The sequence below is a fragment of the Castor canadensis genome, chromosome 10, assembly GCF_047511655.1.
Source record: "Castor canadensis chromosome 10, mCasCan1.hap1v2, whole genome shotgun sequence".
NCBI classification, from domain to species: Eukaryota; Metazoa; Chordata; class Mammalia; order Rodentia; family Castoridae; genus Castor; species Castor canadensis.
Window position 1 is genome coordinate 5,686,711 of NC_133395.1, and position 24,655 is coordinate 5,711,365.

At 41.2% G+C, this 24,655-nt stretch overlaps 1 protein-coding gene across 1 annotated transcript in view; it reads left to right on the forward strand.

Moving 5' to 3' along the window:
- Efnb2 (ephrin B2) overlaps positions 1-18,852 on the forward strand; it is a 39,657-nt gene extending 20,805 nt beyond the window's left edge. The window contains exons 2-5 of the mRNA XM_020156141.2: positions 451-734; positions 15,882-15,974; positions 16,694-16,807; positions 18,167-18,852. Coding sequence (XP_020011730.2) covers positions 451-734; positions 15,882-15,974; positions 16,694-16,807; positions 18,167-18,555 — 880 coding nt within the window. The 3' untranslated portion in view covers positions 18,556-18,852. The remainder of the gene's footprint in view (positions 1-450; positions 735-15,881; positions 15,975-16,693; positions 16,808-18,166) is intronic.
- Positions 18,853-24,655: the final 5,803 nt, after the last annotated feature.

Genomic DNA, 24,655 nt, shown 5'->3' on the forward strand with positions numbered 1-24,655 from the left:
TAATTAACATCAACAGCAAATGGAAAGTAACAGGACAACAAAGTCTTAGTGCCTGCAGTGTTGCCTGGAATTGATGAGCTCTCTGTGGCATGCCCAATAAACCAAAGCTGCCAATGGTTAAAAAATAACAAATGGGTAGGAAGGGCTGACTCACCCACTCATTGTGGAGAAGTTGCTGTAAAGTTACACAGAGGAGTGCAGGAATATTATGAGGGAGGAGGTGCCTGCCTGACCCTAGTTCTTAGAGGAAGGAGTCTGCTGGTTGATTGTGCTGCTTTCAAAGTTTAATTTCTAAACATATTTGTCTCATGATGATCTGACTTGTTTTGAATAAAAGTGTGGATATGAAATGTTGTGCTTTGGGATTATTGGCAGTGTCTGGCTTTTTGATAACGCTTACTAAAATTGTTGAGTTTTACCAACTCACTTGCTTTTCTTTTATGCTTTTAGATTTCTACCTGGACAAGGACTGGTACTATACCCACAGATAGGAGACAAATTGGATATTATTTGCCCCAAAGTGGACTCTAAAACTGTTGGCCAGTATGAATATTATAAAGTTTATATGGTCGATAAAGACCAAGCAGACAGATGCACTATTAAGAAGGAAAATACACCCTTGCTCAACTGTGCCAGACCAGACCAAGACGTGAAATTTACCATCAAGTTCCAAGAATTCAGCCCGAACCTGTGGGGTCTAGAATTTCAGAAGAACAAAGATTACTACATTATATGTAAGTACTGTTCTGTTCCTTTATTATGTAGGAATTAGGATAAGCTAAATGGGTTTATATTGATTTTTTTGTTTCCTTAAAATTATCGTGGCAAATTATTTGGTGAGAATCTTTGCTGAACAATTGTCCATTGTTTTTCAAAGATATCTTACTTGAATTTGGGACCATATTGTAGCAGTACTAATTGAATATAAATAATCAAAGGGGGGAAATGCCTAGGATTCTTGCAGTATTGAAATATATATAAGTGGGTTATGTGAATATACTCAACATTCTCCTAAGAAAAACATTTTTAAGGACCTTTGGTGAGATCTTGATAGGTCAACAATCTGTACAATGCCTTTTCTCTTCATCCATCCATCCATCCAATCACTCACTCATCCAGCGTTCATTCTTTATGCAGTGGCCGTGCCAGTGCTAAGGATCCAGTAGTGACAAGGTGGTATAAAGGCATACGTTCCTTGCGAAGTGATCGATCTAGATAGAGATGAGGTCATAGGGTGGAAGGACAGGGACTACAGGCAAAGAACCATTATGCATACACATTAAATCAGATTTAGAAAAACAAGACAAAACGGGTTTGCTCACTTTCCCCCATATATGTAACAATAACGTGATATATTGTGTCGGGAATAGATGATGCAAGTGTATCCACTGTAGTTAAGTCCTACAATGTACATATCCTGACTAATGCCTACTTCAGGCAAAGTCACCAAAGACACAGGCTGGCACCAAGCCAGGGTTGTTCCCACTGTCCTGGGTTTTGTTACAGTAAAGTCTGGGAGAGTGAGACAGCTGTTTGCATGGTTCAGGCAATAGAATCTTTCTTATTCATGTTTTTTGGTTTAAAGTTCTACCCTTAGATGGGTTAAATTCTCCCTCTGTATCCATAGATTTTAGCTCATGAGGAAATAGCTGTCCTCTGGCTGGGCACCCATGGCACATGATGATCAAATGAAAGTCTGGCCTTCTCCATCTATGAGCTCTCTTTAGAGCACAGAAACAGTAATTCAATGCACATTTATCTATTGCTCCATAATAACTATTTTTTACTACATTAGTAATTAAAACAAAGGTGGTCATAGATGTGCAGTTATCTTGTCTGTTGCTGTAAAATGCCACAGAGACTGAGAACCTAGTTTTGAACCTAACTTGATTCATAGAAATTAGCTTTCCAAGAATAACAAAGGAGAAAAATGATAAATTATATATTTGATGGAATAATTATCATAAAATGAAAATAAAAGCATTCTGAGATGAAATAGGTATGTGGGGTGATAAAGTGTACAAAATAATAGGGAAAGCATTAACAAATCTAAAAAAGTTACAGGGTGAAATAAATGGTTTGGAGGCTGGCAGTGCTTTTCTCACTGTGTCTAGCATGACATTTATAGGGAACTGAAACAGACCTCAGAGGAGTGAAGAAGATTTCTGCCCCTGGGTGGGTGGACAAAAAAGGCAGGGTTGCCTGAAGAGTGGCGCACCAGAGATTAGATTTCCCTGTGGTGGTAAACACTTGTCCCCAAACCTACTTCTGCAGACTCGGTCTACCCTGTGGCACCTGATGGAGGGAAGCCAACAAACCTAAAACAGTCCCTCCTCTTTTGTTAGTTTATGATTTCATAAAGATGGCTTTGTGAAGTCTATGTTCCCACTGAGCACAAGTAGGATTTCAGTAAACATTAGAGGTTTAACCTTTCACTTGAAATAAAATGCAAGAAGTGCAAATAAAGAAATGCTTTACCAACACCTCTTTGCTTAATGTAATGAGCATTTAATAACTACTTTTTATCAATGCATGAGAGCTTTGTACTTAGAATCATAGTTTGAATCTGAATGGCATCTTTTAGTTTTCTTTTTGAGGAAAATCATTATGCCTCCTAAACAGGTTCATTGCAGATAGTTAAGTTACTCTGGCCTCCAGAACTCTCCTTACAGTTACGATTTGCAGTGTAAAATCATGGTAGCATGGGATCAAAGAATCGTAAGGAGGACTGGGTATAGTGGAACACACCAGCACTCTGGAGGCTGAGGCAGAAGGGTCACAAGTGTCAGTCCAGCTTGGACTACATCATAAGATCCTTTCTCAAAAAAGAAACAAAAAACCCTTTTAAAATAGAGTGTGGGGTTTCAAGTTTGAACCAAAGAAACACTGTTTGAATGTTGCCTGTTGAGTGACTATTCCAGGGCTGGTAAATGACCCAGGAACCAGAGCTTTGTGCAGAAATCTAGTGACAATTTGAGCAGAGTTAAAAGGCTTCCCCTATGTCACAGGCAGAGGAAGGCACTTTGGACACTTGGGAAAATGTTGGAGCCAGTTTCTTACCCACCCTCAGCAAAGCTCACTGGTATTCAGGCTTCCCTTGAAAGGAGATGGGAAATGAAAAGAATAAATTTTAAAATTAATGTTGACTTTGCACCCCTTCTTCAGGAATCCCAAGGTACCAAAACAATTGATGGATTTATGAAAGTCACTATGTCCCTATCAAACAAATGTATACATCTGAATACACACATGTATGTGAACACATGCAAATACACTAGTCACAGTCACATTCTATTCTGCAAGGCAGTAATTTTTATAGTAGTACATTCATAAAATTGTGCTTGGTAGCATGATGGGAAGTTCAGATTTACAAGTATAGTTTTAACACTTCAAAGCATTGATTGATTTTGAGACAGTAAATGATAATGGAGTTTGAGTTGCTAGGAAGTATACTATGTGTGCTAAACTCCTGATCATAGTGCCTGCTTGGTGGCGCCTTCACCACTGACAGTATTAAGCACATCATCTTATTGTATTCTGGTTGCTTTCATGGAAAGGAAAAGGCGACGGTGTTTGGAGTGTGCTTGATGTTCCCCAGTGGGGACCTCAGCTGCACGGGTGTTGTACATTCCCCGAGATGAGCAGCATTTGGGGAGAAATAGGCTGGAGCCCAGATCCTATGTCTTAGTTCTGCTGCCTGAGCTCAGTGAAAAAGCCACTTTAGCTTCCTTGTCTATAAAATAATTTTATCAGTGGTATTGTTCACCCTAATGATGGAGTTCTTCCTACGGGTCCAAGCCATTGCATGGTTGGACACACAAATCCAAACCAGGAGAGCTCTTCCCACTTAAAATGAACAGGCTCTGCTCTAAATTCTGTAGAAACTTTTTATTTGATTTGTAGGGTTGCCCAATTTAAAATGGGGTTTTAAAATAAATATCAATATTTAATTGAAACTGTATTTTGAAACCCACTGAATTCCTTTAAGAAATAACATAACAAAATGCTATGCGCCCCCATTAATTCTTCTCAGAGGTGATTATTCGCTTTGACATGTGGCAAAATGATATATCTGGGTTTTCTCCGTATTTAGAATTGACTTCTTCAAGTGACCTATTTCAGTAATTAGCCTTGGGCTTAATTTGCATAATAAAATCTCCTAATCATTAAGTGATCCAAAGAGGAGGATGTTATGACCATATGGTCTGAAAAGCCTCTGTTCTTCATTACATTCACAGCTTTAATTGCCTTCAAAACATAGTATTTTATATGACCTATAGATACTTTTATCATGTCTTTAAAATTATTTATGAATAGCTATATGTTCTGATGGTGTGCATTTTAGGGGAACTCTATGTTGGACATGATACATATTAGCTAGAGCTAATACTGGGAAAGCAGCCTGTGTGACCAGCCTTTATCTGCAAGTCTTCTTTGAGGTACTTTCTGTGCTTGATTTACAATTTCTTTCCTAAGGTGACAACCCAGAGCTGAGTGGCCTTTGGGACATTGTCTTGAGAAAGGTGCTGTGGGTTGCTTATATAACTTGGCCATGGAACCTTGCAAAAATCCTACAAAGTAGAATCATGGGAATCAGAGAAGGATGGAACCTGAATGTCATTGTGCTAATACTTTGTAGGTGATCAGTGGCCACAACGGCGCTGTAGACAGGATCTCCAGAGAGCATCTCCCAATTTAGATTCCTGTGACTTTTGCACTATTTTACTGTCAATCCATATTCAAGTTGTGGTCTAGTGGCATAGTCTGTAAGTCATCATTTCTAAAGATTGTTTGATTAAAAGTCCTATTTTACACACACACACACACACACACACACACACACACACACACACATGTGGGGGGGGCGGTTCACAGAGTTCATTCTTGGAATCAGCCCTTATGTTCCAGTCTGCTGTTGTAGTAAACACTGAATGAGTGTGTAGGATCTACCATTTCTTAGGCTCCTCATCAATATGGGTCTCCAAAGCTTTTTTTTTTTTATTATTTTAATGAAAGCATGTAAAATTAGAAAGCTCTAGAGACAGCTTTGGTGGAGTTTTTTGTTTGCTTATTTGGTTTTTTAGGCATATATTCCATTTCTGAGCAAATCACAAGCTAAATTCTTACACTAAAGTAATGAAACATTATTCTTAAAGAACCAAGACACAACAGTAGGTTCTCTTTCTTACTTTGGTTGATTATATTTGTTGTCTTTTTTTTTTCTTTCTGTTGCTGATTTACTTTCTTCTGGGAGTGGGGATGACATGACAAGTTACACTAACATATCCTGAATATACTATAGTTTCTTTCCCTAGAAAAGTGGTTATGGGAGCTTTCAAATGCCCTTTGACATATCTTCTAGATATGATATCTTCTAGAACATGTAAGAATGCATGCCATCCATGAAGTGATTATGTACTTTATTTGATGAATTATTTACAGTGATCAGTGTAGCAAGAGCCACACTCCATCATTAAACATACCCACGTTAGTGACACAGCCTCTGATTTAGGGGTGAAGATTTACATTTCATACCTCGCACATAATTCCTAAGTTCCAGCATTTGAACACATTTTTATTTTCTCTACAAATGTGGTCTTGTTATTGAATGTTGATCATAGTCTTGCCAGAGAGTATACAGTGGGGAGCTTAGAGGATGAATACAGACAGCTCAGAGACACAGATTAGTGCAGGGGCTGTGTCCAGACCTGTCAGTCCTGGGCTCATAAGTGTCAGTCTACAAGTAACTCGACCTGTAATTCTGTCTCCATCTCTTCATCTGGAAAATGGGGATAATGATAGCCCCTGTTCACAGGGTTGAGTTGAGTTTTGTGGGGTAAATATGTTGCATGCCTGTTTCTATGTTTGGCCCCAACAGAGTACAAGTTAATCCTGGAACAGGGAGGAAGCTTGAGCTGGACTGCCTGGGAAGATCAGGCTTAAAAAGCCATCCTTGATTTGAAGTCCATCCATAAAATAAAACTGCAGAGAGTTTACAAGTTTCAGTAATGCTGCATGACTTAACCATAAGGTCTTACCTATTGTCATCTTTGAGTATCATCAAAGTTCTTTTGTGTGTGGGCTTCCTTTACCAAGAAGCATGAATTTTTATATCATTTGTTCCTGGAATTGCTGGAGCTTGTTAGCAGGTTCTTTGTTAGACCTAAAAGAGACAGGGGAGCAGTCTTTCGATATGCATAATCATGGTCCCAGTCTTGCCACTCACCAGCCTCGCAGTGCTTTTCTCTGTTCTCTAGAACACAGAGAAAATACTGTATTTTATTGGTAATTTCAGTGGCATCCTAATGCAGCGTAAATATTCTTCCAGAGAACAAAATGTATCAGAGTTGTCTTATCTCTGAGATGAGCTGGGAAAGTACATCAGTCTATTAGTCTGATAATTAGAAGGCATTGTTCCTGTTATTTGTTAGCATAACATGAGCTCTGTTTCTCTCTGTATGGAAGCCTCTCCCAGAGTGTATCGGGGGGTTCCTTGCTGAATTTCATATAAAGAAAGCTCAGTTCTTTACACTTAATGAATAATGGCTCAGCTTCTGCTTAACTTAAGATTGTGCCGAGAAACTTCTGGCTCTCAGGTCTAATGGAGTCGTGACCACTGGGATATTTGTCTCGGATCACTCACAGGATGGAGGCTTTGTTCACGTTCAGTGGCATCACCTAGGCAATGGTGACAGCTTATCTCGTGCAAACTAGACAGACACCGTCTTTACTCCCAAAGCAACCAATGAAATGATAAGACAACCTCAGTTCCCAAAGTGATGAGAAATTGTTGAGGAAGGGAGAAAGATGTATGCAAAATAGATGTGAGAGAAGACGGGAAATGAAGGGCGTTACTCAGGAAAAACAAGTTATTTAGGAATTGCTCAGAATAAAACTGCCTTTATTATTTTGTAAAACGCATCTTCATTTCCCTAGCCCCTGTATTTATAGCTTGTTAAGGTTCACTTAGATTTATAAATAATTGAACAATACTAGAGACCTTGCAAGCATAAAGGAAGACAAGATTTTTTTCTTAACGGCCTTTAAATATTCATCATGAAGATAAAAATTTAAAGCAAAATAAAACTCTTAAAAAATAGCCATGAAGCCCAGACAGATTATATTAAGAAGACTGATTTTATATAGTTCTTAAGGGTCACACATTTGTTCCTAAAATTCTACAATCTCAGTCTGGGTGTTTGATCACTTAGGGGAGTGCTGTGGCCTTCACATACACTTATGCTAATTTAAGTCTAAAAACACAGGTGATCTGACAATTTTTACTTCTGTAAGAACACCCAAACTTAGACAGTTTAGTACATGAAGTGTCAGAAGCAAAACTCAACCCACAGCTGTTGGACTCTTAGACTAGCACTGTGAGTGCGTAACAGTGTCTTCTGGGTCATGGCATACACAGCAGTAGTGAAGAGAGTATGTAGGGACACAGAGCACATGTGCAGAGATAGTAAAGATAGCATGCAAAGACATGCAGACGTGTAGAGACTATGCATACATGCATATTGCATACGTGGTAATCATAAAGAGTGTGCAAATGCACACAGTGCACACAGATGGTAAAGAGCATGTCACACACTGTACATGTAACAATAGTGAGAAGCTCACACAGAGTAGATGACAAGCTCTGCATGTATAAGCATATTGATGCCATATCATCCATTATGTAGAATATATCTAACTTCAATCCTATATTTCAAAGGTTGGCTGCAGTAGCATGTACCCATAGTCCCAGTTACTCAGGAAGCTGAGGCAAGAGGATTGCTTGAGCTGGGAGTTTGAGGCTAGCCTGGACAACACAGCAAGACCTACAGAGCAGTAGGAAGGGAGAAAGGGCCTTTGGAAGGGGTGGTTATAAAAACAATTCAATAGCTAGTCTGAATTTTCTTTTTCATTTGAGACCTATTAATTCCATTTCTTCAATAAGACTATGCTGTTTTGTGTTTTCATAACATTAGCAAGTAGCATTGTTTTAAAATACTCCCTTAACAGAAAGTTGCCAATAGTAGCCATTCAAATAAAAATCTGTCACATACAAATAGCCCAATAAGAGGCTTTGGATTTCCTTAGCCAAGTGCAAGCACTACAGTTTCTACTGATGGGTGGATGGATGTATTGATAGGTCAGCCCAACCTCTGGCAGGAGTGTAATTGATCCCATTACCGAGGAGCCTGGCTGTGTTTGCTAAAAGATAGCCCTGATTCCAAAGTGGCTTTTTACATTAGTGAAGTAGCAAGGTTTGTTGTTCCTGGTGTTACACCAGGAGATGAAGCTATTCTTTTATTGAAGCAAACGTGTGGAAAATTGCTCTGGATTCTTAGAGTATACAGAATATGTCCCCTGAATGAAATAAGGTTCACATGTAGGGCAAATTTAGACAGGGGCACTTTATTGGGGTGACTGCTAGTCTCTAAATGGTCAAAGCAAATAACATCATGTCCATCTAAACTATTATGCCATGAGAGTGACACATTTCCTCATCTGCAGAGTTATGTTCGAAACTGTCAGCAGACATTAATTCAGTCACTGCAAAAGTCCCACCACCTAGAGACGAACTCTGCCTCAGATGGGGGTTTTCCACTTCAGTGCTGCTCATCTTGCAATTACTGGGTCATTAATATCATTGCGTGCGATTTGTGACAGGCGAATGAGCGAGAGGTCTGTGGGATGTGCGCCCGCCCCTCTCCCATGAACTTTTTTCTCTGACCCTTTCCTAGCTAGACATTTCCATAGCTCTGCAAAGATATTTTAATGCTTAGGACTGTTAAAAACGAGAGAATGGGAGATGGGTTATGTGCTAGAAAGAGTCCTCTGGGACATGTGCAGCTTCACGGAGTAGACATTGTCGTTAGCTCTTGACCAGGAAGTTTGCTTTTTAAAATCTGCATGCTGAAGTTAAGCCAATAGACAATAGGGAATTATATTTTATCTTTAGAACTATGACATCATTCTTTTCTTTATAACAGATGAATTTGGTCATTGCTATTGAAATGGTCATCTGGCCACCTATTTTTAAAACACAATTCCCTTTAGTAGGTTTTGGCCCATATTAGCCTTGGCTCTCCTATGTAAAGGTAATTATTGTTTTAGTGTTCACTAACATGTCTGTGCTATATTAATTTTGTCTGAATCACTGTGGCAAGAAGAAAACTCCCTTGAAGTGTACAAGAAGAAAAGCTTATTTTAAAATGAAATCAAGTTGCAGTGTTTTTAACTAATGAGAAATTCTACCTGCATAAATCATCATAACTTTAGCAATAAAATCTCAGACCTAGAAAGCAATATTTTGCTCCACAGAATCCATTAAAAATCAAGACACCAAATTGTTGCAAGCAATATTTTCAAAGTAAGCCATTCATAAATAACCTCATATTTAAGTATTTCTAGAATTTAAAAGGGGGAACAGGATAGGTTATTGCCATACTGTTTGACCTTTCACAGAAAAATGTCGGGGTACTGGATTGAGCCTGGAGGATACAAGTTGAGAATCTCTGATCTGAAAATCCAAAATCCAAAATGCTCCCCAATCTGAAACTCTTCTGGTCCCAAGCATTTCAGATGGGGAACTCAGTCTGTGTTCCTTTTCAAATCTGCCCATATGCACACTCATGCTCATGCATACCTGGGTAGACACATGCACAAACACACATGCTTTCACTGCTTTTTCGTCTTCTATCTCTTTTACTTTGTGTGTATGTGCCAGTAACTTCTCAGGACTGAATTCTTAAAGATACCCGTGGTTCTTAGCATCTTCGTTGATCGCCACTGACTTTGTCTTTGAACACTTTTTAGTGGTTAACAGGTTGTATGAGTAAGCTGTGAAAGAACTGTTCTACCATGCAGTGTTATGCTGTCTTTCCAAGGCAATGACATCCCCCAGAGGCTAAGCATCATCCACTCATCTGTGTAGTGTCCTCAGGTCCTGTCTCTTCCCAGGTGATGGTGGCCATGTGACTGATGTCACTAATGTCTTCTGCATGCACATGCAAACAAAAGTAGCTTACATTTCAGAGTTGTTCCATTTTTAAAAATTTCTGTTTCTGAGCTATCATTGTTCCACAGAGAACATTTGAAACAGGAAATAAAATTAAACCTTATTTTTTTAAAATAATATGCTTTTGTGCTGGATTCATGGGCTCTTCAGTCTTTTTTTAATACTTGTAAATAGGAGGAGTGGTCTAAATTGTGACTCCATTTTAGAATTCACTTTCCTCACATCATTCTGCTTAGTGGAGAAACTAATCCATTGTGTATAGAAGTCCCTGAGGCTGTGTCAGTTACTACTTCTTTATGCATGACGTACTGCTTTAAAAATTTTAGAACAGGACCAGGGATAGTGGTTTACGTCTGTAATCCCAACTACTTGGGAGGCAGAGATCTGGAGGATTGTGGTTCAAGGCTGGCCCCAAGCAAAAACCACAAGACATTATTTGAAAAATGGCTAAACCAAAAAGGGCTGGGGATGAGGCTCTCAAATGGTAGAGTCCCACCCTAGCAAGTTCAAGGCCCTGAGTTCAAACCTCAATACTACAAAAAATGAAAGAAATTCAAAGCACAACTATAGCATGTGATTTTAATTTAAGAAATTTTTCTTCTTAAAGAACTGCAACAATGTTTCCTTGGGTGAGAAATTCACATATTCGACATCACTAATAGTTTGTATAGTATTTAAGCTGTGAACAGTTGCATACCAAAAAAACCAAAAAAAAAATCTGATTTCACAGAGAACTTATCCCATCAAGGAGCAGGATGTTTATGTTGTTTAAGTTTTAGTGAATAAATGTTTCTTTTTGAATAGATTTTCCTTTCTTCAAATGAGGCCATTGCACTTTTGCTCTGAGATAAAGCAGATGTGGTATTGTGAGATGCAATGCTGAGACTTGAAATCAGAAGTGAATTTTTCTTCTCCTTTTGAGCACGTTATACAGGTGTCTGTTTCAGACACTTTGATGATAACTTTTTAAAAACAAGCATTTAGTTTTAGCTTTTAGTGAACATTACCATTTCCATGTTACAATTTTCCCCTTCTGAGTTAGTGTCTTAAAGGACAACCATGCTACTCAAGACACAAGAGCATGTTAATTTGAGTTCTAGAGACTGCCTATGTGTTCTGAATTTGCATCACAAATTTTGGACTTGAATTGATGCTAAGATAAGTAGATAGATCTTAGCTTCCTGAGCTGTGCATTTAATAATTACATTTTAATATCAGCCTCTGATTTCCACTTACTTTTTGGACTCTTGATGACTTGTTAGCTCTGGTAGAAGAAACCAGAAATCTAGCTTTGTGTGTCATGTCGATTTTGAAGTCACGGCTTTGCTTTCCATGTTTCTCACTGGATATGCTTTTTTTAGCTCCTCAGGTTGCCAAATAACAGGCTTTTTTTCCTGGTTGGTGGGTAGTCAGCTAAGCTTAGGGAAATGGGTATGTAGAAATCTGGCCTAAGAAACCCCGATCAGCAGGGCTAACATGATACATGTGGGAAAAGCAGTGCAGATAGAGTACGGTTTTGACAGACATTCTCGTGAGCGGCTGTTTGATGATCAAGTGAGAAGGAGTCTGTGAACTTCAGCTTTGTAGAAGGATGAGGTTTTTATTCTTACTAGTCTGTGATTTTCCTGACCCTATATGCTTATTATCTAGCTCTCTTTAGTGGACTTCTTTAATTAGTTGATATAAATATTTACTTTCAAGTGTCCATCTACCTACAGCCTTCTCATAGCTCCTACTAATAAGCTGCATTTTAAGATAATTTCACATACCCTCCATAGTATTACTAAAGCTTGATAGGGCATTCTTTGCATAAGAATTAAGAAGTATCCTTTGTACTGGTACTACTATGCTATCGTGGGTTTTTGTTGGAGTTTTTTTTGCTGTCCTCATTCTTAATCTCCTTGTGGATGAGACCCAGTTCCACTTATGGCCCAAGTCCAGAAGTTCAGTTCTCCATCTGTAGCACACCCTTACCAACCTGATGGACTCAATGTAGCTAATACGTAGAGCTGCAGCCTGGCATCCTGGGGAAGAGAGAGTAACAACCAAATGAAGACATGTTAACGTGTAGTATCACTGCCTCTCTGCAGGGATGGATGTCTGAAAGACAGGAATAGTCTACTATTTGCCAGTACACTCTTCTCTCTCTCTCTCTCTCTCTCTCTCTCTCTCTCTCTCTCTCTCTCTCTCTCTCTCTCTCTCTCTCTCTCTCTCTCTCTCTCTCTCTCCCCCTTTCTCTCTGTTTCCCTCCTGGGATTACAGGGTGCTTTTTTGCTGAGCAGTGATTCCTGCCCACTGGAAGTCAGGCCCTAGGGAGAGCAATATAGTGATTTCTGTATACGCATTCTATGCAATTAGACCCCTGAAGCAAAAGCTTTTAAAAGCAGGCTGTGAAATGCCCATGTATCTTTATAAGCCTATCTTCCAACCGGATGGAGAAACTTTTCTAGTAATTTTTAATTTTATAAAGTCTATTTTTTCCCCTGGGCCAAGGGGTGGGGGGATGTCTGGACACTAAAAGCTTAGGTATAACAATGTTATTTTTTCTGCCTCTCAATGATTAAATGCAATTTTACCCATTTAGTAATACAATGATTGTGGCTACATTAGATAATGCTGGTGGAGAGATACAAAGAAAAACTAAGTGTAATGAGGTAACAATTTATTTTTACTCTTTCTGTAAGTTAAAAATTCCCAGGACATTCAAATGAACAATAAAAGTAATTGCAAAATTATCTCCTGAAATGGAAATAGATTTTATTCCCTAGCATTAGCAATTTTCTTGTTATTTTCAAAATCAGCTGCTGATTCTTTCAAAACTTCTGGGTGCCTGGCTGCTGGGGAAGAAGTCAGAATATCAATCTTGTGGTCCTGTTTCACAGTTCACTGCCAGGAAGGAGACACGATCAGGATAGGACACTTTGGTCATTGTTCAGGCAGGGGTGGGGACGCTAGAATTAGAACTACATCCCCAGTGAGGCCATACGGAAGAGGGAAGTTTGTTTTCACTATGGAAAGTTATATTTATAACAAATATAAAATTGAAATCAGGCTGGGGACGTAGCTCAAGTGGTAGAGTGCCTGTCTAGTAAGCTCAAGGCCCTGAGTTCAACCCTTGGTACCACCAAAAACAAATAAATAAAACTGGAATCATTCTGGATTCTACTATATTTGTAAAGATTACCTCCTGAAGTTTCAGTTTGTACTTACTTCAGTAAACAGGGTTTTCCTCAACAACTTACATTGTTCTTGTGGCTAGAATGTTTCATGGTGGGACATGGAGCAGTATTCTAGAGTTTAGCCCATTTTTAAATGATCAGGCCTAGGGGAGGCTGTCTTACCATTAGTAATCAACATTCTTCCGTATCTTCCAGTTATGTCCACAAGTTACAAGTTGAATTGAAGGGAAAGGAGACGTTTGGAATGTGGGGGAAAATTGTCCTCATTCGGTCTATCCTTTCTGCCTCCTGGTCCTTTCCACCCCTCCCCACCACAAGAGCCGGCTGTGTCGTTCCTACAAAGGCACCATGTGAACATTTTCCTTCAGTCAGTTCTAGGGCGCCAGGACTTGAAGGAAGGAAAAAGCTCCCACTTTTAAAGTGAAATGTAGTTTCATTTTTATACAACACCATTTCCCTCCAACTGTCCTATAGTCTGTGGACACTAAATTATACATTATATCTTAATCTGAATACCTTTAGTGTTCTTTACATTTGGGGGGTATTTAGATGTCATTTTGGGTGAACCTTGGAGGCTTGGCATAAATTGATCTCCACCAAGGCTTAGAAGAGACATTGAGCTACAAATTTGAAGAAAAAAGATCACTCAAATCAGGGCACCTCTTCTTGCGATTGGTGAGGCAGAAGTCTTTGGTGACTCCTGCCTCTGCAGATGCATTCTGAAGTACATTTGCCAGTTCTCTACCTTTTTCCTCTTATTCATTTCATCTTTTTTCTTTTCAATCTGAATCTTATACTTTTCCCCTCAAGATGAAAATATACATATCTGTGTTTCTCCCCTTTTTTTCTTGCCCACTTTTTGTCATTTATCAGCTTAAACATTGAGATCCTACTTAATAAAGTAAACTAAACATTTGCAATCATTAGTCAAATACATCACTTTCTTTTTTTCTGATCAGGACATGTAGCCACCTATTTGGAGAAGAGGAAAGGGAAAGAGAAGGATGGAAAAATGGGAAGAAGAAAAAGCAAGGTTGTTTTCAGATTCACAGAAAATACAAAGTCTGTAGGTGTTTGTTTATACTCATCTGCCAAACAATTTCTCTAAATCTACAAACAGATACTGTCTACTTCTTACCTCCCCACACACAAACACCAAAAACATTATTATGGCAACTATTGCCTATTTTGCCAGGAAATGTTTAGTGTCAGCAACAGCACAAGAGTGAGAATGTGATTAGGAGGCTGAAATTTAAGCAAACTCTCAGATAAGCAGAAAGACATTTATATGCAGAAGAAGCAGTCTTTGTTTTCAAGGAAAATCATGAGAGTAGATGTTGGTAATTCCAGAACACAAAGAGAACAAGTATATTATTTTGCAGTTATAGGATTATTGGTGGAATGCATATTTCTACAACTGAGGCATGTAGAGCTTGTTGATTGACCTTCTACTTAGAAAACAAAGGAGCCAGGTTAAAAGAATGTCTTCAAGATGTATTTTTACCAAACACTTGTCCCTTTTGCAGTTCCCTTGAGAACACAGTGTGAGTAGATGAGACTTTGATAATCAAAGTAGAAGATGATTTAAGTTGCAGGGGTGTATATGAAACACTCCAGTCCTTGCCCCTTGAACTTTAGGGCAATGTAGTGTTGGGCACTCTCCTTCTCTTTCCTCTTGAACCTGAACTGTAATTGAAAGCTGCTCTTCATTACAGTGCCTGGCAGTCCACCTCTTTGCAGATTTTTGCAGAGCTATTGAGAGAACTCACTGCCCTGGAGACAGGTAATGATGTGTTCAAATAGAACACAGTATGCTTTAAAAAAATATGTTCATTAGTAGAAGGGCTTTGTCCTTCCTCCAGCCCCTCTCTGCTGAGGTGGAAAGGGAATCTAGTGGTCGAACAAGAGGCAAGTAGTTGCTAGAAGTTCTCGCCTACATCCAGGGTTGCCACAGTAGTTGCTAGAAGTTCTCGCCTACATCCAGGGTTGCCACAGGACCAGGCAGTGAGGGTGGGGAGATGTCATCCCTCTACCCAGCCAGGTTTTCTGACAGCAGGTAGCTTAGCTGAAGAGGGTGACTGGGGTTGACACTGACAATTATGACATAGGTGTTCTTTTGGGTTCACAAGTGATGGAGTGGTGACCTGAGCTGTCGTGTTCTTCTTCGGCATGTTTAAGGCTGGAAAAAAGGAAAAGGGGTGTGGGAGAGCTCCCCTACTAGTATTTACAGAACTTGGAAGCTTGACAAACAGTGCACCAACCTAATTGTTCTTGAAACAGGAAATCTGTAGTGGAGGAAGCAGGTGTCATGAAATGATTACTGCATTTTCAAATTACTGTATGAACTGTTTTGCTCCTTTGCATTTGCCCCCAAACAATCAGTAGGCATTTTCGAGGATGCTGTCCCTTTATCTGTAGACTAATACTAACTAGACCAGTCATATGTGAAGGAGGGAAACTGTTAGTGCATTCGGAACTGGACAGCGTGCAGTGCTTCCCATACCCATTTCTCTTTGTTTCTTTTTCTTTTTCTTTTCAGCTTTCAGCATCCCATACTTTTAGAAAACTTGTAACTGAGAGTAAATTCTTATTTTTCAAATTGTTTTCAGACATTTCATGTTCATGTAAACTTGGCTTATTGATTTCCTGATTTTTTCTTTATTTTTTGTTTTGTCCATTTTATTTTTAATCAGCTACATCAAATGGGTCTTTGGAGGGCCTGGATAACCAGGAGGGAGGGGTGTGCCAGACAAGAGCCATGAAGATCCTCATGAAAGTTGGACAAGGTAAAGACCATCTGCTGCTTTGTGAAGCCACTGTGATCTGGTTTATCCCCCAGCACACGTGGCACCAATGTTGGTGACACTCGCCTCCATCCCTCCTCTCCTTAGTTCTGAAAGCAGACCCTTCTGCACCTCAAGCCATCAATAAATTTCCTCTAGTCAATGTAGTAAGCTTCTCTTATTGGAGAGCTCTCTAAAAGTTATGATCAGCCAGGCAGAAAATCTATTGCCATATATATGTATATTTCTTTTTAAGAAGCAAAACACCTCTTTGATTCAAAATCAGAATATCCAGAATGGAAACTATGTTTCTTCAGTTTTGCTCATTTTCAGATCTTGACTACTAAAGAGTTGTGTTCACTGTGCCTTTTCACATAGAGATAACCTATTGTGCAGAAAGAAAGAATTACTCTTCTAATTAAAAATCGGTATAGTAGTCAATCAACTTGCTCAGTTAAATTGAAATGTCATCTGCAATGCTTTGCCTGCCAAATGTAAGAATCCCTATAGTTTCCACAGATGGCCTCACAATCTAAACCTCTGAAATAACTAGTATAACCATTTTCTTTTAAAAGGAAAATTATATTCTTGTATTTCATAGTGCTTTGCATAAAGTATCTTATGCTCATTGCTATTCATGCTTCTTGAGATATATGTGTAGCTCCTAAAGCTAGCTATCATCAGATGTCTGTGCTGTAATTAATCATTTGTTCTTCATATAGATGCGAGTTCTGCTGGATCAACCAGGAATAATGATCCAACAAGACGTCCAGAACTGGAAGCTGGTACAAATGGAAGAAGTTCCACAACAAGTCCCTTTGTAAAACCAAATCCAGGTACAGCAGTGGTCTGTGTGTATGTGGGTCTGTGTGACCACATTCATAGCATGCAAGAGGTAGAACAGTCAAGTTCTTCTACAGCAGTCAGATTAACTGGTAGTTCCAGACCTCGTAATCTTTGTTCTCCGTGGGTCATTGCTAAGTGCACTTGGAAGACTAGAACTCATCAGGTGGACGTGCCAGTCTTTAGCACTACTCTTTCAGCCCAGTTTTCATTGGCTGACACTGTATCAAGTTCGTTGTCAACGCCAGCTTAAAGCTGATGTTAATGTATGTATAATTAATGTTGTAATCCCTCATCTAATTATATCTAATCCACAAAGAGCTTCCTGATCCCCTTCTGAATTTTGGATGGTAACATTTTAAATACTGCAGAATGGTAGCTTTTCAAGTTACTAGTGGTAATGTTGTTCACATTTTGTGTGCAAAATGAAATATTAAAGGACTCCCTGACCACAGTACAGAATACCAGATAAAACTGGCTGCCACTGAAACTTCATTTTCTTAGCAGTCTTGGAACAAATAGTGGTGTGGCCCTCACTGTGCTGATGCAGGCTTCATGTAGCAGCTGTTAGGGGGACGTCAACACTTCTGTATTAGGGATCTGTGTGTGTGATTGGTAGTTAAGAGAATTTAGCATCTGCAGTAATACTCCGTCTCTTTCTAAGAGTCACGGAGGGAAGTTGTTATTTCTAACTTTCAATGACAAGATGTGTCAAATTCTTGTGACAAACTGATAAATGGATAAAATAATGATGGCAGGCAATTTTTTAGTACTTAACATTTGGGTTGGCAGTCTGTTCAGTGCGAGAGTGTCTGCTGCCTTCCAAATATATTTTAAGTGTAAATCAAATAATACAAACGAGTTAGGAGTTGAATCTTTTCCCAGGCCCCATCACTCGCTCCATGTTCCCGGCGCTGTGCTGCCAGTAGGCAGGGCTCTTGCGGGAAGGCAGGCATTTGAAGTCACATGAAACACGGATTCTAGAGGGAAGGGAAGGGGAAGAGTCAGAGGGCTAAACCCAGAGTGGTGGAGTGGTGGCCTTTCTCCTGTTTTTCCTCCCCAAAGTTGCCCAGGCTGGCGCACGAGGGGTGAAAAGCTGAGAAGCTCAAGGGCTGGCTGTTGCTCCAGTCCTGCCTTGGTGGGTGAAATTGAAAGAAAAGGAAGCCATGTGGCTGGGGAAGGCCAACCTGGAGGGCACTCCCGCTCATTGCTGAGGCCTCGCTGCTAAAGCAGGTGATTGGCCTGTGGCAATCTCCCCGCCTGGCTTCTTTTCTCGCAATTTGAAGGATCCTGAAGGCAGCGGGGTGGCCCCGAGGACAGCAGTAACCTTCTGTTCTTCTGTGCGTACCCAGGTTCCAGCACAGACGGCAACAGCGCCGGGCATTCGGGGAACAATCTCCTCGGTTCCGAAGTGGCCTTATTCGCAGGGATCGCGTCAGGATGCATCATCTTCATCGTCATCATCATCACGCTGGTGGTACTTCTGCTCAAGTACCGCCGCCGGCACCGCAAGCACTCGCCGCAGCACACGACCACGCTGTCGCTCAGCACGCTGGCCACGCCCAAGCGCAGCGGCAACAACAATGGCTCGGAGCCCAGTGACATTATCATCCCGCTAAGGACTGCGGACAGCGTGTTCTGCCCGCACTACGAGAAGGTCAGCGGGGACTACGGGCACCCGGTGTACATCGTGCAGGAGATGCCCCCGCAGAGCCCCGCCAACATTTACTACAAGGTCTGAGCCCGCGCGGGCACCTCGCCTCCCCTCGGCGGCCGCCTTGTCGCCTTGTCGCGCCCGGGACTGGCTGAGCCCGGCAGCGGATGCGGAGCCCGCCTCTTGGAAGGGCCCGGGGCTGGACGGCTTTCTAGTCTGTAGCATTTCGGCCTTGGTGACCACAGACCTCCCCGGGAGCCGAAGACTGCTAGGAGATCCCATTGGGACTGCTGCGCGCCCCGCGCGGCCTCCAAGCCATGCGCTGCGTCACTCAGGCCTTCGCGGAAGCCCGGGGAGGACACGATGGTGCGGGACGAAGCCCCGTGGCGCAGGGAGGCTGCACGGCCAAGGCCGGCCTCCGCCTCGGTGTGCCTCCGCTCGCAGGCACTGAACTTGTCACTCGGACCTCGGGCTAAGTAAGGTTTTCAAAGATCTCTAGCGTTTAGTCCTCACTGTCTCACTCCTTCTGTTACCCAGGGCTCTGCAGCACCTCACCTGCGACCCCTCACCTCCACATTGTGCATCACCACGGGACACCGCAGAGTCCCGCCTCCGCCCTTTGCACCCAGAGCTCAGCCTCGCTGGTCATCATTCCCAGAACCAGAACCAGGCCTGCTGGCTGCCCAGAAAGGCCAGGCATCAGCCACTAAACTAAGCGTGGTGGAGGGGGCGGGAAGGGCTGGCTACCATACAGGGCAAGGCTGCTGCCTGTGGAACAAGTGGGCAAGGGAGAAGGGAACATTAGGCAGCACAGCACTTGGGTTTGGCGGAGACTGCAGAGGCCTCAGGAGCCACCAGGCGCAGTCCATGCGGTGTGTGGCGGGGTTACTTACCAGGAAGCCGTACAGGGAAGCACCCCTCTCGTGCACAGGAACAAGGGGGGCCTCGAGTGGAGGGAGAAAGCAGGCCGCCGATGTGCTCGGGCAGGACTGTCGTGGTACTGGCAATAAGACGTACAGCTCGGGAGCTGTAGGAGAGTCGGTCTGCTTTGGGTGATGTTTGAAGCAGACTCAGCTGCTATACTTAACACATTTTATTAAACGCAGGGAAAGCATTTAGGAGAACAGCAGAGCCAAATCTGACCTAGAAGTTGAAAAGCCAACGGTCATACAGGCTGTAATTCCATCAGCACTGGCGTTATTAAAGAGCTCTCATATTTAAAAGGTAGGTCAGATTCCCCAGCTCCCCTAAATGCCCCTGTCCCCGCCCCCTCCCCATTGAGCCTTACGACACTTTGGTTTATGGCGGTGCTGTCTGGGCTGCGAGGCTGCTGGGAGGTACTGACCAGCGCGGCCCGGTGCTCGGTGTCAAAGTGAAGCACATTTGGCAAACCTCTTAGAGTCCTTAAGACGGAAGTAAATTATGATGTCGAGGGGGAGAAGGAAGCTAGGGCGTATTTATAATAGGTATATAGAACACAAGGGATATAAAATGAAAGATTTTTTTTTACTAATATATATTCTAAGATTGCACACAGTACACACCAGAAGATGTGAAATTTACTTGTAGCAATTAAACGTTCCCAGTGCTCAGTGCTTTAAAAAATAAAAATCAACAAATTGGACAGCTACTTCTGGGAAAAACATCATCATTCCAAAAAATAACAATAATCAGAGCAAATTTAAAAATAACAAAGCCTTCTGAAGGCATCTCACAAACTGTAGACTAGGAAATACAAGCCCCAAATTCCAGGAAATGGATGTGACTGTATCGTATGTGTAACAATGACAAAATGCTCCCGCACTTACCTTCCGTGCCGGGTTTTCCCTTGCCTTACCGGGCTCAAGTGTTCTCTAGAATCCAGCAGGTCACACTGAGGGGTTTCACTTGCAGGTTTAGCTGTGGCTCCCTCCTCCTCTCTTCCCCCTCCCCCACCCCCGCCCTTCCAGAAACAGGAAACCTACTTTTTTTATGTGCTATGCAAAATAGACATCTTTAACAGAGTCCTGTTACTATGGTAACGCTTTGCTTTCTGAATTGGGAGGAAAAAAAAAAAATGTAGCGACAGCATTTGAAGGTTCTCAGACCTCCAGTGAGTACCTGCAAAAGTGAGTTGTCACAGAAACTTATTCCCTACTTCCTGAACCTGAAAATGGTGTTGGTCCAAAGTGCGTGTGTGTATGTGTGAGTGGGTGTGTGGTATACATGTGTACATATATGTATAATATATATCTCCAATATATATTATATATATCTATATCATATTTCTGTGGAGGTTGCCATGGTGACCAGCCACAGTACATATGTAATTCTTTCCATCACCCCAACCTCTCCTTTCTGTGCATTCATACAAGATTCTCTTGTAAGCCATCAAAAGTTACTTGTAGGATGGGGGAGAGGGGCGAGGAGGGGAGAAATGGGAAACAGTCCTGATTTTAATGAAATCAAGTATCTTCAGTTGGCTACATTTTGGTTATATGCTAAACTGTGAAAAATCAGATGAGTTGATGAAGAGTTACCTGCAACCAATTGAAAAGTGTTTGGTGCGTCTGTTTTGTGTCTGGTGCAGAAAATGACAATCTACCAACTGTCCCCTTCTTTGGAGTTGGTTCAGCTTTGGAAAGTTACTGTAAATGCCTTGCTGTATTCTCATCCCTAGTCGCCTGACTTCGGAACTTGCACCATCATGTTTAAGTGAAGATGCTGTAAATAGGTTCAGATTTTACTGTCTATGGATTTGGGGTGTTACAGTAGCCTTATTCACCTTTTTAATAAAAATACACATGAAAACAAAACAGAAATGGTTTTTCTTACCCAGATTGTGTACATAGAGCAATGTTGGTTTTTTATAAAGTCTAAGCAAGATGTTTTGTATAAAATCTGAATTTTGCAATGTATTTAGCTACAGCTTGTTTAATGGCAGCGTCACTCCCCTTTGCACTGTAATGAGGAAAATGGTATAAAAGGTTGCCAAATTGCTGCATATTTGTGCCGTAATTATGTACCATGAATATTTATTTAAAATTTTGTTGTCCAATTTGTAAGTAACACAGTATTATGCTTGAGTTATAAATATTTTTTTCTTCCTTTGTTTTATTTTAATAGCCTGTCATAGGTTTTAAATCTGCTTTAGTTCCACATTACAGTTAGCCCCCAGAAAATGAGATCCATGAAGATACATTCCACGTCTGTTTCAAACTGAATTTGTTCTTAAAAAAATAAAATATTTTTTTCCTATGGAAAAAGCGCCTTCAAAGTATTTTCCTTTTCTTCTTTTTTTTTTTTCTTTTTCTTTTTCTTTTTTTTTTTCCTGTATAAGTTTGATTTGCCTCCTTTTACTCTATATAAAACCCTAATCGTCCTGAGAAGGGAATGCCTCTGGTGGCCCCTGTGTTGCACAGTAGGAATAAGTAGTCACCTACCTACAAGGTGAGCTGAGAGGAAAGGGGACTGTCCTCTTATCTTATTCTTAACTGCAGATTGATTTTGTTTCCATTTAAGCAAAGAAGTTTGCTGTCGAACACTTCATTTTTCTTCACAGTAGTCTCAAGGGAAAGGAAAAAGTCAAATGTTCTTCATAAAAATGTACCACTGATTAAAACACTTTTTGTGGTTCTGAATTAAGATAAACCAGAGGCCGGTGGTGAGGTTAGCCACTGGCCCAAAGCTCTCCTTCCAGGGACGATGCCCTGAAGGTTTGGAGTGCTTCCCAGGCTCTTGGAGTCTATCATCATCACACTCGCTGGGGAGCTTTGAGTAGCCAGAGTCCCACCCATAGGGGAGACCCTGAGCAGCACCAGGATCTGAGGGCTAAAATCGCTGTCTAAGGATTAAGGATTAGAAAGGCCCCTGAAGTCAGTACAGAAAACAAGCCATAGGATTTCCCAGGGCTGACTGACTTGCCCAAGGTTCCAGCCCTGGCAAGTAAAAAAGCCACAACTTGTAGGCATCCCCAGGAGGTAGTGATGAAAGATCGGTTTAGGATTCAGGGATCTATGCAGTCTCAGCCTAGTAGAGTCTTTGTACTAAAGAAGTGTTTGTTGAGCAAATGCTCCCCATTAAAAACAAATAAACAAACAAAAACCTCCCAGAGGAACAGTCTAATTCTTGCTAGAAACAGAAAATAGTAATTTCATCTGCACGATTTTATTCTGTGTCTCACTGGGTTACAAATCCAAGTTTTGGGGCACGATTTACAGCCCAGTCCCTAAATTATCTTATGTGCCAAGATGACTTATGTTTAATCTAGGTAGAACAAAATAACAGTGAACTTTTGCATTTTCAGTTTTTACTTGGTGACCTGTATGACACAATGCCACCATTTCTACCTTGCTTTAGAGACCACATTCTCTGTACTAAGTCAGCCAAGCCCAGTGAAGAGAATCAGATGTGTGCAGGTGTCGCACTTGTCAAGTGGGGAGAAGGAATGGTAGCTGTGGAAGCTTCTCGAAGGGAGGCATAAGGAGATGCTCTTCACTCTGTCTGAAAGCTAAGTCCACTGTTTGAACATCACTGTTAGCCAACAACACAATCTGGCTGCCCAGCCTGCTGTGTGTGAGTCTCCTGAGCCAGCCCAGAGAAGAGTCAGCTATTGAAACAAAGAATCAAATCCAGAGTGGCAACAGTCACTTTTCTAATGTATGTAAAAGGGCAGTTGTGTTACTTTTTGCTTGAGTAGCAGATAGGTCTTCAGGAAGCCCCAAAGAGACTCAAGTAAGTGGTGTGCTGCTTTCATTTGTGTCCGGTCAATTTGAAATTCAGAAATCTGTGATATTTACACTTATAGACCTGACCTGAAAGCAAATTTCAGTGCTGTAATGACAAAAAAAAAAAAAAAAAAAAAAAAAATCCACCTGTGCTTACTATTTCAACTGGAGATTCATCAGTGACTTTGGAAGGAGGTATTAAGATGCTATTTAATATAACAATATTAAAATACTATATTTATTCGCAATGTAATGTAGCAATCCAGTTAATGAATCAATTTTTTTTAGTGGGTGATGTGCCCTCAGATCTAAAGAAACGTTCACGTTGAGATTTTTGTACTTTGATAAATTGATGGAATCTCTTATGAAGTCAATTATGTTTTTAAAAACCACTGGCCCATAAAAATTCTCCAGGTATATGGCGAGAGGAATCCTGCTAATAATCCCAATAGTTTTTGCCTGTTGTACAGACACAGTTAATTAAATGTGGGGCATGAATGAAAGGGAGACCTGACTCCTAGCTCTCTTCTGACTCACTCTGAGCCTTTCAGCAAAGCCTTTTGTGTTCTGCACCTCAGCTGTCTCACATCTGTAAAGTAAGAGGGGTGGAATCTAAGACATTGAAGGTCACCTTTGGTTTTTTTACAGGATCTGGAGCAAAGCCACAAGGAATTTCCTCTGAACAAGGTGTCACAGGCCAGCTTCTACATGTCTAGGTATCCAGGGTCAAAGTTTCCTGGACCACCAGGTAGTCTCCAGCCAGCCCCCACCCCTCTCTGCTGTACCTTTGTCAGGAACCCACACAGCCCTGCACCAGTGGCTCACGCCTGTAATCCTAGCTACTCAGGAGGCAGAGATCAGGAGGATCAAGGTTCACAGCCAGCCCAGGCAAATAGTACAAGAAACCCTATCTCAAAAAACAAAACAAAACAAAAAACCATAACAAAAAAAGGGCTGGTGGAGTGGCTCAAGGTGCCTAAATTCAAACCTTAGTACCACTAAAAAAGAAAGAAGAGAGAAAACCCACTTTCAGGGCTCACAGCTGTGGCTCTTCCTGGACTCCAGAAAGATCTAATAGCTAACAATGTACAGTATATATGTACTGAGTGAAAGGGGTGCAGGAATTCTGTGCTTTCACCACCATATCCCTAATTATCAAATAGACTCTTTATTTAAAAAACATTTTTAGGTCTCCACAAGCAAACCCAGGGCCTCGTACACGCCATGGTTGTGCTCCAGCAATGAACTATACCCAGTGCCTTCTGCTTCTCGCTTTTTTTAGGATGCACTGCACCGTGGGCCAGGTGGCAGTGAATTCTTTTCTACCAACTGTCTGCTCCAACTTCCTTCACCTTCCTTGTACACTTGAGATTAATTTACTCAGTGTTTAATTTTTTGTTCATGCTGGATCTGGACTGCATTCTTATCCCTCCTTTATTATACTTCTGCTTCTCCAGTCTGCAACAGAAAAATGTAACTGA